Genomic DNA, 12,088 nt, shown 5'->3' with positions numbered 1-12,088 from the left:
TGAAAATTTAAAATTAAAAAAAATAAAAATAAATAATTAAAAAAAAAAAAAAGAAAGAACTTGTTATTATATTTTATTAAATATGTTCTCATTACTTCTTTTTATTGCTTGTATAAATGCACAACCATTTATGAATATGTATGGACAACAACTCCCTTATGCAGAAGAACAAGATAGTTTTAGAGCTGAACAAGTACTTCATGGATTAAATATGAAATATATGCAACTTCGTGATGAACTTTATCGAACAACATTTAGATTACGAGGAACTCAAAGAAGAAGATATTTTTCATCATCTCCAATTGAACTTTATGGATCAGAACATACAGTCCAATTCCTCAAACTTAAAGAATTTAGATTACGTAGAACTATTGCTATTATTCTTAAACAAATGGCTACTGTTCTTACTTCAATTAACAAAAATGATAGAAATATGGTTGTTATGCATTTAGGTCTTCCAATGTCAACTATTAATGCTATGAAACAAGCTATTAAAGCTAAAGTACCAGAAATTCCTCAAGACATTCCATTAGTTGGACCACAAACTCCATTTGGGTTTAGACCATATTATTAAATGTTATTGAACCAATTTTTAAATCATTTTTTTTTTATGAAAGAATATGAAAATAATATTAATTTAATAAATCTAAACAATAAATTTAGAATAATTAAAAAACCAAATTAAATATTTGTAATTGAAGTTCTTTTCATTTTATTTTGTTTAGCAGTATTAATTGCTTTTCTAAGTTGTTCAGATAAAAATTCAGTATCTTTTAATTTATTACAAGTAATTTCAATTGTAGTATTTGATGAAGGTTTAAAGAATTGAATTTTTTCATTAACTATTTCAAGGACTTTCCAATCACATAAAGCATATACTTCTTTTATTTTCCATTTTTCTTTTTCAGAAGATTTTGCAGTATTTCTTGTTAATACAGCAATATCACTAAAAATAACCATTGTCCAAACAGTTGCATTTTTTTTATCACTAACTAAAACTTGTCCCATTTCAGCAAAATAATCACGTTGTTGATTAGGATAATCAGATAAATCAATTCTTTTATTCCATAAATTCATTGCTGTTTTATTTTCAAATCTTCTTTTATTTTCATTAATTTCATTAGCAATACTTCTAATTTTATTTAAACAAGTTTTTATTTTTTTAGCTTCATCTAAATATTCAGGAAGACATTTAATTAATGATTCTAATAATAAAACATAACGAGGAATTCTTTGAATTGGTTGAATTAAGAAACTTGGAACATAATGACCTTTAGAACTTAATTCTTTAACAATACATCCAACATCTACATCTGTTCTTGATAATTCATTAAATTTAGCCATTCCAATATCAACATTATTAGCATATTTACAATATAAATCAAGCATTGATGGAGTAAAATATTTTAATAATATATCAGAAAAAGAAATAAATTCAAGTTTTTCTTCATTACAAAGAGATAAACATTTTTCTAATTCATTAGAAAATTTATGATGATATTTTTCTATATCAATAATATTACCAAATATAATAGATAAATTTTCTTTTAAAACATTATCTAATCTTTTTATTACTATACGACAACAAATATTCATTTGATTTGTATAATTAGTTTCAGTTTGAATAAATTCTTCTGTAATTTGTCTAGCTTTTGTTTTCTTAGAATTATATTCAGCCATTCTTTGAATATCAATAGGAGTATATTCAATTTCTTGTGTTTGTTTTTTCATTTCATTAAATGTTTTAACACAAACAACCCATAATGATTTTCCTTTTGGTTGAAGTTCAATAGGATTAATTTGAAGAACAACTTTATCAATTTTAGTTAATATCATTTCTTTTCTTGCTTGATCATTACTAAATAAATTTGTAATAATACCAAATAACATTGCTTGCATAACTTCTTGAAATTCTTTTACTGATAAAAGTAATTTAGATAATTTTGTTGCTAATTTTAATGAACTACAATTTTTTGCACCAACACGATCTTGAGTAACTCTAAAAATAATAAGTAATGATGGCATTAATGTATTTGTTGTACTTTTTCCATTATATGGATATTCTAATAAATCAAGACATTCTTCAAATAATCCACAATCAATACAATTACTTGCAAAAAATTCACAACCAGATAATTGACTAGTAACATTAATTGCACGTTCTAATATATTTTGATTATCTGTTCTACCAATTATATCAGTTAATATTTTTAAAAATCCTTCTTTAAATAATAATGTTTTACCTTCTTGTTTATATTTTATAATTCTTAATAATATTTCTACTGCTCCTATAAGTTCTTCATTTTGTGAATTTTCAAGTGATTGTTTTACCATAGAAAGTCCATCATTATTAAGATAAATTGTTATACTTTCTGGTGAAATTAATACTTTTGTCATAAATGCTATAATACTTTGACGATTATTTGGAAATACTGATGCATCATTAATTAAAATTGGAATAAATTGATGTGATAAATCAACTCTTTTAGTTGTTTCAATAAATGAATCAAGAATAATTAAACAATTTTTAAAAATTAATTCATTTTCACAATTTAATAAAATTCTTAATGAATCTAATATTTTTTTATCATATTTTAAGAATAAAATAATATATTCAGCTTTTTTAGATAATGCATTAACAATATATAATGTTGTTGTTAATGATGAAGAATCATCTGATTCAAGAAATTGTGTATATAATCTTGGATTAATTTGTATTAAAATTTCACTAAATTTTGGATTATATAACCTATTTAATATAAATGAAAGTCCTGTTTCTCTTTGTTCTGGATCTAAAATATATGAAATAACTTTATCAGCTAATAATTTTGATTTTTCATCAAGTGTATTGTTTGGAATAATATATTTTTCTATTGACATTTCAATTTATATTTTTTTTTAAGTTTAAGAAATATGAGTTATCTTAGAAAAAAAATAAAATAAAAAATTTGTTTTAATTTTCATATAAACTTCTTTTGTTTTTTTTTTTTTTTTTCTCATTTTATTTTTCTATTATTTTTATTTTATGTTATTTAAATTAATTTTTTTTTTTTTAAATTGAAATTATTCACTTAAATACACCACATAAATCTAATGTGGTTAAAATTACTCCTACTATTCCTATTAGTATTCCTAATATCATAACAATTAATGCCATTATTTTTTTCCATCCTTTAGTTAATTTATATGCAAAATATGCTGGAAAAACATATACAATCATAACTCCAAATGTAGCTCCATTATATGCTAATACAATTTCAATATCTTTTACTGCAACAGCAACAAGAATAACAAATGAAACTAAAATTAAACTTTCAGTAATTCTTCTAATACCACTTTCTTTCCATCTATCAAAAATCATTACATCTAATAATGATCTTTGTGCAAAATGAACTAATGGAAATGATGCTGCCATAATAAAACAAAATGCTATACATCCCCATACAATAAATTTATCATTTCGTGGATATGAAATTAAAATATTTCCTTGTACATCTTTTCCCATTGATTTATATCCAAATATTCCAACTAATGCATATGCAATATATGCAATCATTGTTGATACTATTGAAATATATGTTAATTTTTTTACTGTTCTATTTTTTAATTCAACATAAAATCTAAATATATTATAATGACAACAAAATGCTCCTGTCATAATAGGAAATCCTCTAAATGTTGACCAATTTATTATAATTGCTTTTACATCTGGTGAATAATAAGTTGTAAAACTTTCTATAACAATAACAATAGCTGTATAAGTAACACAAATTACTGCTCCTATTGAAAAATATTTTAATGCATCTAATGTTTTAGAAAAACTTAATGGATAAATAAGTATAAATGAAATAATAATAATAAGAAAAGAACGATCACTATAAAATGAATTGGTATTGAGAATATATGGTAAAAATCCTCCAAGAAATATAATATATCCAATACATGTTCCTGTAGTATAAAACATTGCTATTGCTTGAATTATTGTTGATAATAATTTCCCTCCTATAACTTTTGATATTTCTTTATATGTTGCTTTCCCTGTAATTTCACAACTAATAGTAAGAAAATAAATTGTTATAACTGATAAAATATATGCTCCTGTCATTAATATTAATCCTCCTCCCCATCCTGAATATAACATAGCAAATGGCATTGCAAGTGTTCCATTCCCAATAATTGTATTTGCAAGATTAAATATAGTTGCAATAATTCCTGATTCACCTTTTGCAAATGGAGACATATTTGAATGGATCTTAGATTATCTTTTTTCATTTAGATTATTCTATTTTTTTATTCTTCTATTTCTCTCTTTTTATAATACTTTTATATTATTTTCATTTTAAACTAAAACCAAAAACTGTTTTCTTTATTAAACGAATAAAAGATCTTTCTTACTAAAATTATTATTTCATCTTTCTTTTATCTTACATTTCATATTTGTTTTACTATTTTTTTTGTGATCTACTATGATTATGAAAATAAATTATTCTCATTTTATTAGAACCTTTTATCTGAATAAATATATTTTATTCTTACTAATAGACATATTCTAGTTATTATACATTAATAAACAAAAATAAATTATAGAAATCAAAACTTGAAGTTTATGATTGTTTAAATTATATAACATATAGAATTTATTTGAATATAATTTAATTTGACAATAATTCCTTTTTTTTTATTTCATTATTATAAATGAAATTACATTATTAATGAAAAAAGATTAGAAGTAATTATTTAGTTAAATATCTTTTTGTTGAATAGTTATAAAATGAATAGTTTATTGATAATCAATGTTAATACTTTAATTTCTAATATTTGTTTTTGATACTTTTGAAATTGTTTTTAAAGATTATTGAATTCTTCTTTGTTTAAAGGTTTATATAAACAATATTAAATACATAAATAGAACTTACTTTATTTAATCGCTAATAATATTATGTTCTTCACTTTTTCTCATAAATTCAGATGGACTATGAGAGTGATAATAGGTACTTGTAGATCTTTCAGTGAATACACTATTTTGATGACAATTGAAGGATTGAATCTGTTGTTTTGGTTTAGGAACTTGGACATATTGATACATTGAATCAATAACCTTCATATACTTAGGAATACTATTATTATTATTATTATTCTTAGTCTAATGAGAGTAAATAAAGATAACAAACGAAGAATTAAGAATAAAGATTGGAATATCAACATACACATCATCTTCAATAAATTGTGATTTTAGTCGTGATATATCTTTTGAGTATTTTTTCTGATAAGAACCTAATCCTACAACAAGTAGTTTTGCTGGTGATGATGCAAATAATAAATAAAATGAATTCAAAAAAGATAAACATTCTGTTGATAAATGATTTCCTTCTACAGAACAAATGATAATAATAGCACGATAACGATCAATATCAACAGAGCATGTTGTAATTGTTTCAATTCTTTTTCTGAATGATCTAGTCTTTCTTATCAAATGGTTATGAATTATTGAACGAATTTTATTCTTTGAATGGATAGGATTATAAATTGAAATCTACACACTAAGAATTCTTTTAAGAATTTATCAAAAAATTATTTACCAAACTTTATAAATATCAGCATCAAGAATAATAGATAGAGCTTTAGAAAAGTCTTTTGAGCGTTTATTATGTGAAGGATAAACAATAGCAACTTCGTTGAATGATTTTAGAAATGAACTCATTTCTTAGTAGTTCTTCTATCTCATGAGAATATACTTTTTAATTCCTGTCTTTTCTTGTAAAAATAATGTTTATATCCTATATAGAATTCAAAAAACTATAAAGATATTCTTGAAAAAAGTCAACTTATTGTCAAAATGAAAAGTGATTAATCTACCAAAGAAAATGATTAGTGAGAAGTAAAGATAAAAACGAACCTATAACACTGAATAATCATTAAATATCTAAATGCAAGTTCATCGGTATAATGAAAAATTAAAATTTCTTCAATCCTCATTTCCATGTCTTGAATTAAAAGTTATTAAAGAAATATGGAAGAAAAATAATTATAATATGGTACGAACAACAGATGATTTAATGGAATTAGAAAGTCCAGAGAATTCACAATCTGAAACAACTCCAAAGAAAGGGGTATTAGATAAAAAGACAGAAATATGTATAGTAAAAGGATATGCAACAGGAGAAGTAAATGAAGTTATTGTTCATCCAATTGAAAAAGAAATTCCTTTTTCATCTTCAAAGAGAAATGAAACAATAAATAAATTATTTAATGATGATACTAAAAATGAAATATTAGAAAATAATCTTATTGAGAAAAAGAATCAACAAGTAATTAGTCAAGATAATAATAAAATTGATGATTTTGATCAATCTGAAAAAGATAAATTAGAAAAATCTAATGAGAAATTAAATTCTATTGATCATCAACTAGTCAAAATAATTGAAAATGAAGAAAAAATTCCAATAAATTATAAAACAAAAGACAATAATTCTATTGAATTATCTCAAAGTGTTTCTAATGGAATATCAAATATAAATGAAAAAGATAAACAAATAGATTTCCAAACAACAATACAAGAAAATAATAATAAAATAATTAATGAATCTATAAGAAAAAGTCTTGATGAAGAAAGAGATATAGAGAAGAGAATTATTTTAAATTGTAAAACAATAAATAATGAAGTTGATGTAAGTTATTATATTCCACCTAATTATCTTCAAGAAAATAGTTGGATTGGAATTTTTGATAGATTTGAAATGAATATGAAAAATTATATTAATAGTGCTTATTGTAATGGTAAACAAAGTGCATTTATTAGATTTGAAGGATTAAAAAGAGGGAAATATTGTGTTAGAGTTTTTCTTGATAATACTAAAACAGAAGTATATAATGCAGCAGAAACATGTTATGTTACAGTTGGAAAAGAAATTAGTGTTAGTGTAGCTGTTGGAAAAGAAAAGAATAAAAGAATGATTAGAGTTAGTGTTCAAGGAATGGATAAACCATATTGGGTTGGTGTTTATAAGAGTGTATTATCATCAGTATCCAATAATGATTATTTATTATCAAGTGATATAACAAAAGAGAATGAAATAATGATAGATATTTCAAGTTTAAAAATAGGTAAATATGAATGTAGGATATTTTGTAAAGAATCAACAGAAGGATTTTTATTTAAAACATACCATGCATGTGGAGATAATACATTTCTTGTTCTTTGGTAAAAAATCAATTATCTAAAGAAAAAAAAAAAAGTATAGCTTAAAAAATAAAGAAAAAAATAATTTAATATATTATTTTAAAGATAATAAATTTAAATAATTAAAAAAGAAAAAGAGGATTCTGAATTATTCTAAAAAAGAACTTAAAAAAAAAAAAAAAAAAAAGAAGGATTAAAATTAATTGATAATATGGACAAAGATATTGGAATAACACCATTACTTAATCCAGATGAAGGATATTCATCTAAAAAAAAACATAATACAATAGAAACATATTGTACTCTTTGGATGATATTATCAATGATAACATTTGTTTTATTTGGAATTGTATTAACATGTTGTATGTTTTTATCTACAAGACTTGAAGGGTTTACAACAAAAATTATTGATAATTATGAAGAAATATTACCATCACAATATCTTATTGATCAAAATGCATCAGTTATTCCAAAGAATCAACAATCAAGAGGTAGTTGTTGGATATTTTCAACAATAGGATATTTAGAAAGTTCATATAGAGCTTATGGAGTTCAACATAATCTTCTTAATTCAACAGAATATGTTCAATTTTCTGAACAAGCATATGGTAAATTAATTTTTGAATATTGTCAAAAACATAAAGAAATACCAATTTGTAATTATGGAGGAATGGGAATTAATCAAACAAGTGATGGAAGTGTTGAATTTATTTATTATTTAGGAGATTATGCTAAAAATATTATATTACCTAGTTCAGTATGTAATTATTATCCAGAAAGAGGAGAAGGAGAATTTCATTGTAATGATAAAGAATTACCAAAAATTATGGCTACAAATCCAATAAATTTTAGAATTAAAAATATTAAAACTATGTATTCAATAAATGAAATTAAACAAACAATGTATGAATATAAATCACCAATATCATATGGATTAGCTACTGTTCAAAAAGCATATTATTTTGAATGTAATGAACAAAATCCACAATATAAAGAAAAAGTATGTACAGAATGTGAATTTCCATGTTATGCAGCTGCATCAGGAGAATACATTAGAGATGATTCTAATGCAAAAACATGTTGTAGTAGAGTTGGAATGGCAGCATATAGTAATGATGGAATATTTGATTTACATGGAGAAGTTATGGGAAGTGGAGGACATGCTATGATTATTGTAGGATGGAATGATGAATTTAGAGTTGATAGAGAAAATACACAATATATAGAAATTGAAAAAAATAATAATAATAGAAATGAATTTGGAAATAAAGAATATAATAGTGTTAAAGGAGGATTTATTATTAAAAATTCATGGGGAAATGCAGGACATTCAATGGCATATTGGATGCAAAATATTTCAGAAGCTAATGAAGCAATTATTTGTCCATTAACTCAATCAATTAAAAATTGGGGACCTGTTGATATAAAATGTTTAAAAGAAAAAAAATTATATAAAGAATGTGGATTTGGAAGAATTAGACATGTTGGTATTGAAAAAAAAACACTTATTGGAGGAACTAAATTACAATGTAGAATAACAAATAATGAAACAAATGATATTTTAAAAATGTCATTATTAGGATTTGAACCATGTTCACATAGAGATGCAAATGAATATATTTATTCATTTATAGGAATTCAAAATAATAATGAAGAAGATGAAACAATATCATTAAATTTAAAAAATGATATTCCAAAATTATCAGATACACAAAGAATATTTTATATTGCTAAAATAAAATTAAATGAAGATAATAATACAATTAATAGTGTAGAAGAAATAAAAACTAATATTACAACTCTTAATATGTTAGAAAAAGTATTTAAACCAATGATGGATGAAGATATTCAAAATAGTATTCATTGTGGATATTATTTCCAACCATATAGTACAATTAGATTTTTAGTAAGTGATTATAAAGCATGGGGATATGAATCATATGCATTTTCATATATGGATATTGAATGGGATAAAAAATCTTATTTAAAAGGAAATGAAGATAATATAGATTATCAATGGATTAAAAATTCTACTGTTAATTATGAATATCCTCAATTTGATGGACCATTTGGTAATTTATTAAATTCAAATTAATTCAATTCTTCTTTTGTTAGTGAATTAATTAATTTTTTTTTTTTTTTTTAGTTTTATTTTATTTTAAAAAAAAATATTAAATTATTCTTTAAACAAGATTTAAATAAATTTCTCAATGAATAATTTAATTATTTAATACGTAAATAATATCATCAAGAATATTTATTAATGCAAAAATTCTTTGCATTAATTTAGGATCATCAATATGTTGAAGTAATGAATTACGATTTTCATGTGCTTCTTTTAATTGTTCTAAACATGATTTTTTTAATTTAGCAACTGCTTTATCTTTATCTTTCTTATCTTTATCTTTTTTTTCTTTATCTTTATCTTTTTGTGCAATTTTAGGACATTCATCTTTTAATTTAGTTTTAGTAGCTTTAACATAAATAGTAATAAATTTATCACTTTTAGATAAAATAGAAACACTTTCTGTTTTATTAACAAATTCAAAAATTTGATTCTCTTTAGAAGTAATTGTTATAAATCTATTTCTTAATTCTTCATTAATTTCATTTGGTAAATTAAATTCTTGAATACTTTGTATTATTGTTTGTCCTTGTTCTTCACATAATGGTGTTTTAGATCTCTTTGGTGAACAAAGTTGTTGTTGTGAAGAACATGGTGATTTATCTCCACATATAGTAAATGATCTTGGTGATGCTGGTGAATCAAATTTTTCTATAATTTGATTTAATTTAAAAATTTCTTCTGTTAATATATTAATTCTTTTTTGATAAAAATTAATAGTATCTTCATATCCAGTAATAACAGAATTATAACATGCTTCTTCAGTTTCATCAAAGAAAATACCAACATCTTTTGGTTTTTTTAAATCTAATTTTGCAAGTTCTTTTTGATAAATATTAATACTTGTTAATGCTAATAAATTTTCTGCTAAATTTTTAAATCCAATATCAATAAATGGTTGTATAATAGTAGCCATAGCAGCTGGTTTCATTGTTTCTAATGTAGTTAAAATTGGTGGTACTTTTCTTAAAAGTAATTGAGATGATACAACTTTATTAAAATGATATTCAGGTAATGTAGAATTACTACTAAGAATATTAATCATTTCATTAATTTTTGGATATGAATTAACAATAGTATTATTAAATATATTTAAATCAATTGTTTTAGGAAATGGTTCATCGCATTGATTAACAAATGTTTGATATATTTTTGAAAGTAACATTAAAATAGATTTACCTTTATCATTAGGAATTGATATAGCACTACAAAATTTAGATGGTGTAACAATTGCAGGTGTAATAATTTTATGAAAAAATAATGCTGATAAAATTTGTTGTGAAACTCCTTCTTCTTTAAAATTTTCTTCTACAACTTCTTTAATAATTCCAAATATTGATTTTAAATTTTCTGGAAATTCTGATGCCATTTGTAAAAATCGAGTTGTATGAATATCAATATATTTATTTATTGTTTCAATAGATTTATTTTTAATTGTTTCATCTGTTGAATCAATATGAATTTCATTTGAATTACATGAATGAATAATTGGATTAATATATTTTTCCATTAATGGTGTTAATTCTTTTCTTAAAACAGCAGATAACAATGATGTTGGTCCACTATTAACTCTAAATAATGTATGAACTTCTTCTATAATAATGAACTTTTTTTTTTCTCTTTTTTCTTATTTCTAATTAACAAACTTGTATTCATAACTTCTTCTTGTAATTCATCAGCTAAAACACTATACAATATACCTGATGCATCTAATATATCTCTTAATGCATCCCAAAATTCATTTGTAGTAGTAGAACAATATCTAATTAATGTATGAACAACGATATGATCATAAACACAACATAATTTCCAAAATATTGATGTTTTAAAATATGGATTACTATTTGAATGGCTATTCATTTCAATTTAAAAATAAAATCTATTTTCTTTTTTTTTTTTTTTAAGATCTCTTTTTTTTTCTTTTATATTTATAGAAAAATTAATAAAACAAAAAGATCTTAAAAAAATATCACAAATATATTAAAAAAAAAAAAAAAAAATAAATTAAAATGACAAAAGTTGTTATTATTGATAATCTCAAAACAGTTCAAGAATCATCCTTGAATACAATCTTAACTTATTGTGGAGTTATTCTTAGTATTCAAAAATTTGTTTGTACTTATCTATTTAATATTATTTATTGATATTAATATTATAGGAAACACAACAATTTAATTATTTTATTGTTGAAATGAGAAGTGAAGAAGAAACTTCAAATATTATGTATTTAACAAATACTTTAGTTGATGGATCTCAAATTAAAGTTGAACAATATGATTCCTTCAGAGAAGCTAATTCTTTTTTATTTAAACCAATAAATTCTAATGAACAAAAAATAATAAAACCCAATCAACCAATTTCTGAAGATAAATCTCAACCTCAATTATCCAAAAAAGAACAAATGAGTATTAAAGCAAAAGAATTAGGTATTACAGTTGAAGAACTTGCTAATAAATTTCAATCACTTATGGTTGACGTTGTTTGTGAAGGAACTAATTCAATTAATAAATTATTAGGAAAAGAACAATACCCAAATTATCAAATTCCAGAAAATTATGTTCTTCCAGCACATTCTACTGAATTTAAACCAAAAACGTTTATAATTCAACAAAATTCAAATTCTTCAATAAGTAATAATCAAAAACCTCTTCCACCACTTCCAGTAAAGAAACAAGAAATAAAACCAGAAAATAATAATGTTAATCAAACAACAGAGATATTATAAAATTATATTGACTCTTTTAATAAATTTATTTTATTATTATTTATTAATAACTTTTTTT

General features: G+C 22.5%; 8 protein-coding genes across 8 annotated transcripts, besides 26 other annotated features; 4 read left to right on the top strand and 4 right to left on the bottom strand.

Annotated features, from left to right (window-relative positions):
- Positions 1 to 15: part of a sequence feature (AT_rich) that runs on past the window's edge.
- Positions 16 to 59: a microsatellite.
- A 4-nt stretch (positions 60 to 63) lies between these two features.
- Positions 64 to 84: a sequence feature (AT_rich).
- EDI_251660 (uncharacterized protein) lies at positions 83 to 574 on the top strand (the record flags this gene model as incomplete). The annotated part of the gene is made up of 1 exon (XM_001734096.1): positions 83 to 574. The coding sequence occupies one exon, from the start codon at positions 83 to 85 to the stop codon at positions 572 to 574; it is 492 nt and encodes a 163-aa protein (XP_001734148.1).
- A 13-nt stretch (positions 575 to 587) lies between these two features.
- Positions 588 to 691: a sequence feature (AT_rich).
- EDI_251650 (Rho/RAC guanine nucleotide exchange factor, putative) lies at positions 682 to 2,397 on the bottom strand (the record flags this gene model as incomplete). The annotated part of the gene is made up of 1 exon (XM_001734095.1): positions 682 to 2,397. One exon carries the CDS (start codon positions 2,395 to 2,397, stop codon positions 682 to 684), a length of 1,716 nt encoding a protein of 571 aa, XP_001734147.1.
- Positions 1,398 to 1,418: a sequence feature (AT_rich).
- Positions 2,251 to 2,279: a sequence feature (AT_rich).
- Positions 2,398 to 2,511: 114 nt separating the features above from the next.
- Positions 2,512 to 2,615: a sequence feature (AT_rich).
- Positions 2,616 to 2,883: 268 nt separating this feature from the next.
- Positions 2,884 to 2,969: a sequence feature (AT_rich).
- Position 2,970: 1 nt separating this feature from the next.
- Positions 2,971 to 3,025: a microsatellite.
- A 3-nt stretch (positions 3,026 to 3,028) lies between these two features.
- Positions 3,029 to 3,068: a sequence feature (AT_rich).
- On the bottom strand, positions 3,068 to 4,240 carry EDI_251640 (vacuolar amino acid transporter, putative; the record flags this gene model as incomplete). The annotated part of the gene is made up of 1 exon (XM_001734094.1): positions 3,068 to 4,240. One exon carries the CDS (start codon positions 4,238 to 4,240, stop codon positions 3,068 to 3,070), a length of 1,173 nt encoding a protein of 390 aa, XP_001734146.1.
- Positions 4,241 to 4,250: 10 nt separating this feature from the next.
- Positions 4,251 to 4,342: a microsatellite.
- Positions 4,343 to 4,613: 271 nt separating this feature from the next.
- Positions 4,614 to 4,714: a sequence feature (AT_rich).
- Positions 4,715 to 4,921: 207 nt separating this feature from the next.
- EDI_251630 (uncharacterized protein) lies at positions 4,922 to 5,701 on the bottom strand (the record flags this gene model as incomplete). Its single annotated transcript, XM_001734093.1, has 3 exons — positions 4,922 to 5,117; positions 5,172 to 5,533; positions 5,585 to 5,701. The coding sequence occupies 3 exons, from the start codon at positions 5,699 to 5,701 to the stop codon at positions 4,922 to 4,924; spliced, it is 675 nt and encodes a 224-aa protein (XP_001734145.1).
- Positions 5,116 to 5,141: a microsatellite.
- A 226-nt stretch (positions 5,702 to 5,927) lies between the features above and the next one.
- Positions 5,928 to 7,205, top strand: EDI_251620 (uncharacterized protein; the record flags this gene model as incomplete). The annotated part of the gene is made up of 1 exon (XM_001734092.1): positions 5,928 to 7,205. One exon carries the CDS (start codon positions 5,928 to 5,930, stop codon positions 7,203 to 7,205), a length of 1,278 nt encoding a protein of 425 aa, XP_001734144.1.
- Positions 6,559 to 6,581: a sequence feature (AT_rich).
- Positions 7,206 to 7,242: 37 nt separating the features above from the next.
- Positions 7,243 to 7,310: a sequence feature (AT_rich).
- Positions 7,311 to 7,347: 37 nt separating this feature from the next.
- Positions 7,348 to 7,370: a microsatellite.
- A 21-nt stretch (positions 7,371 to 7,391) lies between these two features.
- EDI_251610 (uncharacterized protein) lies at positions 7,392 to 9,275 on the top strand (the record flags this gene model as incomplete). Its single annotated transcript, XM_001734091.1, has 1 exon — positions 7,392 to 9,275. One exon carries the CDS (start codon positions 7,392 to 7,394, stop codon positions 9,273 to 9,275), a length of 1,884 nt encoding a protein of 627 aa, XP_001734143.1.
- Positions 8,021 to 8,049: a sequence feature (AT_rich).
- Positions 8,602 to 8,636: a sequence feature (AT_rich).
- A 24-nt stretch (positions 9,276 to 9,299) lies between the features above and the next one.
- Positions 9,300 to 9,341: a microsatellite.
- Positions 9,342 to 9,413: a sequence feature (AT_rich).
- On the bottom strand, positions 9,400 to 11,165 carry EDI_251600 (uncharacterized protein; the record flags this gene model as incomplete). Its single annotated transcript, XM_001734090.1, has 2 exons — positions 9,400 to 10,898; positions 10,952 to 11,165. The coding sequence occupies 2 exons, from the start codon at positions 11,163 to 11,165 to the stop codon at positions 9,400 to 9,402; spliced, it is 1,713 nt and encodes a 570-aa protein (XP_001734142.1).
- Positions 9,949 to 10,024: a sequence feature (AT_rich).
- Positions 10,383 to 10,403: a sequence feature (AT_rich).
- A 22-nt stretch (positions 11,166 to 11,187) lies between the features above and the next one.
- Positions 11,188 to 11,235: a microsatellite.
- An 11-nt stretch (positions 11,236 to 11,246) lies between these two features.
- Positions 11,247 to 11,318: a microsatellite.
- Positions 11,315 to 12,030, top strand: EDI_251590 (uncharacterized protein; the record flags this gene model as incomplete). The annotated part of the gene is made up of 2 exons (XM_001734089.1): positions 11,315 to 11,416; positions 11,464 to 12,030. 2 exons carry the CDS (start codon positions 11,315 to 11,317, stop codon positions 12,028 to 12,030), a joined length of 669 nt encoding a protein of 222 aa, XP_001734141.1.
- Positions 11,430 to 11,462: a sequence feature (AT_rich).
- Positions 12,022 to 12,088: part of a sequence feature (AT_rich) that runs on past the window's edge.

The sequence above is a fragment of the Entamoeba dispar genome, genomic scaffold, assembly GCF_000209125.1.
Source record: "Entamoeba dispar SAW760 scf_1105229457967 genomic scaffold, whole genome shotgun sequence".
Classification (NCBI taxonomy): Eukaryota; Evosea; order Mastigamoebida; family Endamoebidae; genus Entamoeba; species Entamoeba dispar.
Note: the sequence above shows the minus strand (reverse complement) of the source record. Positions and strands in the feature narration are given on the sequence as shown.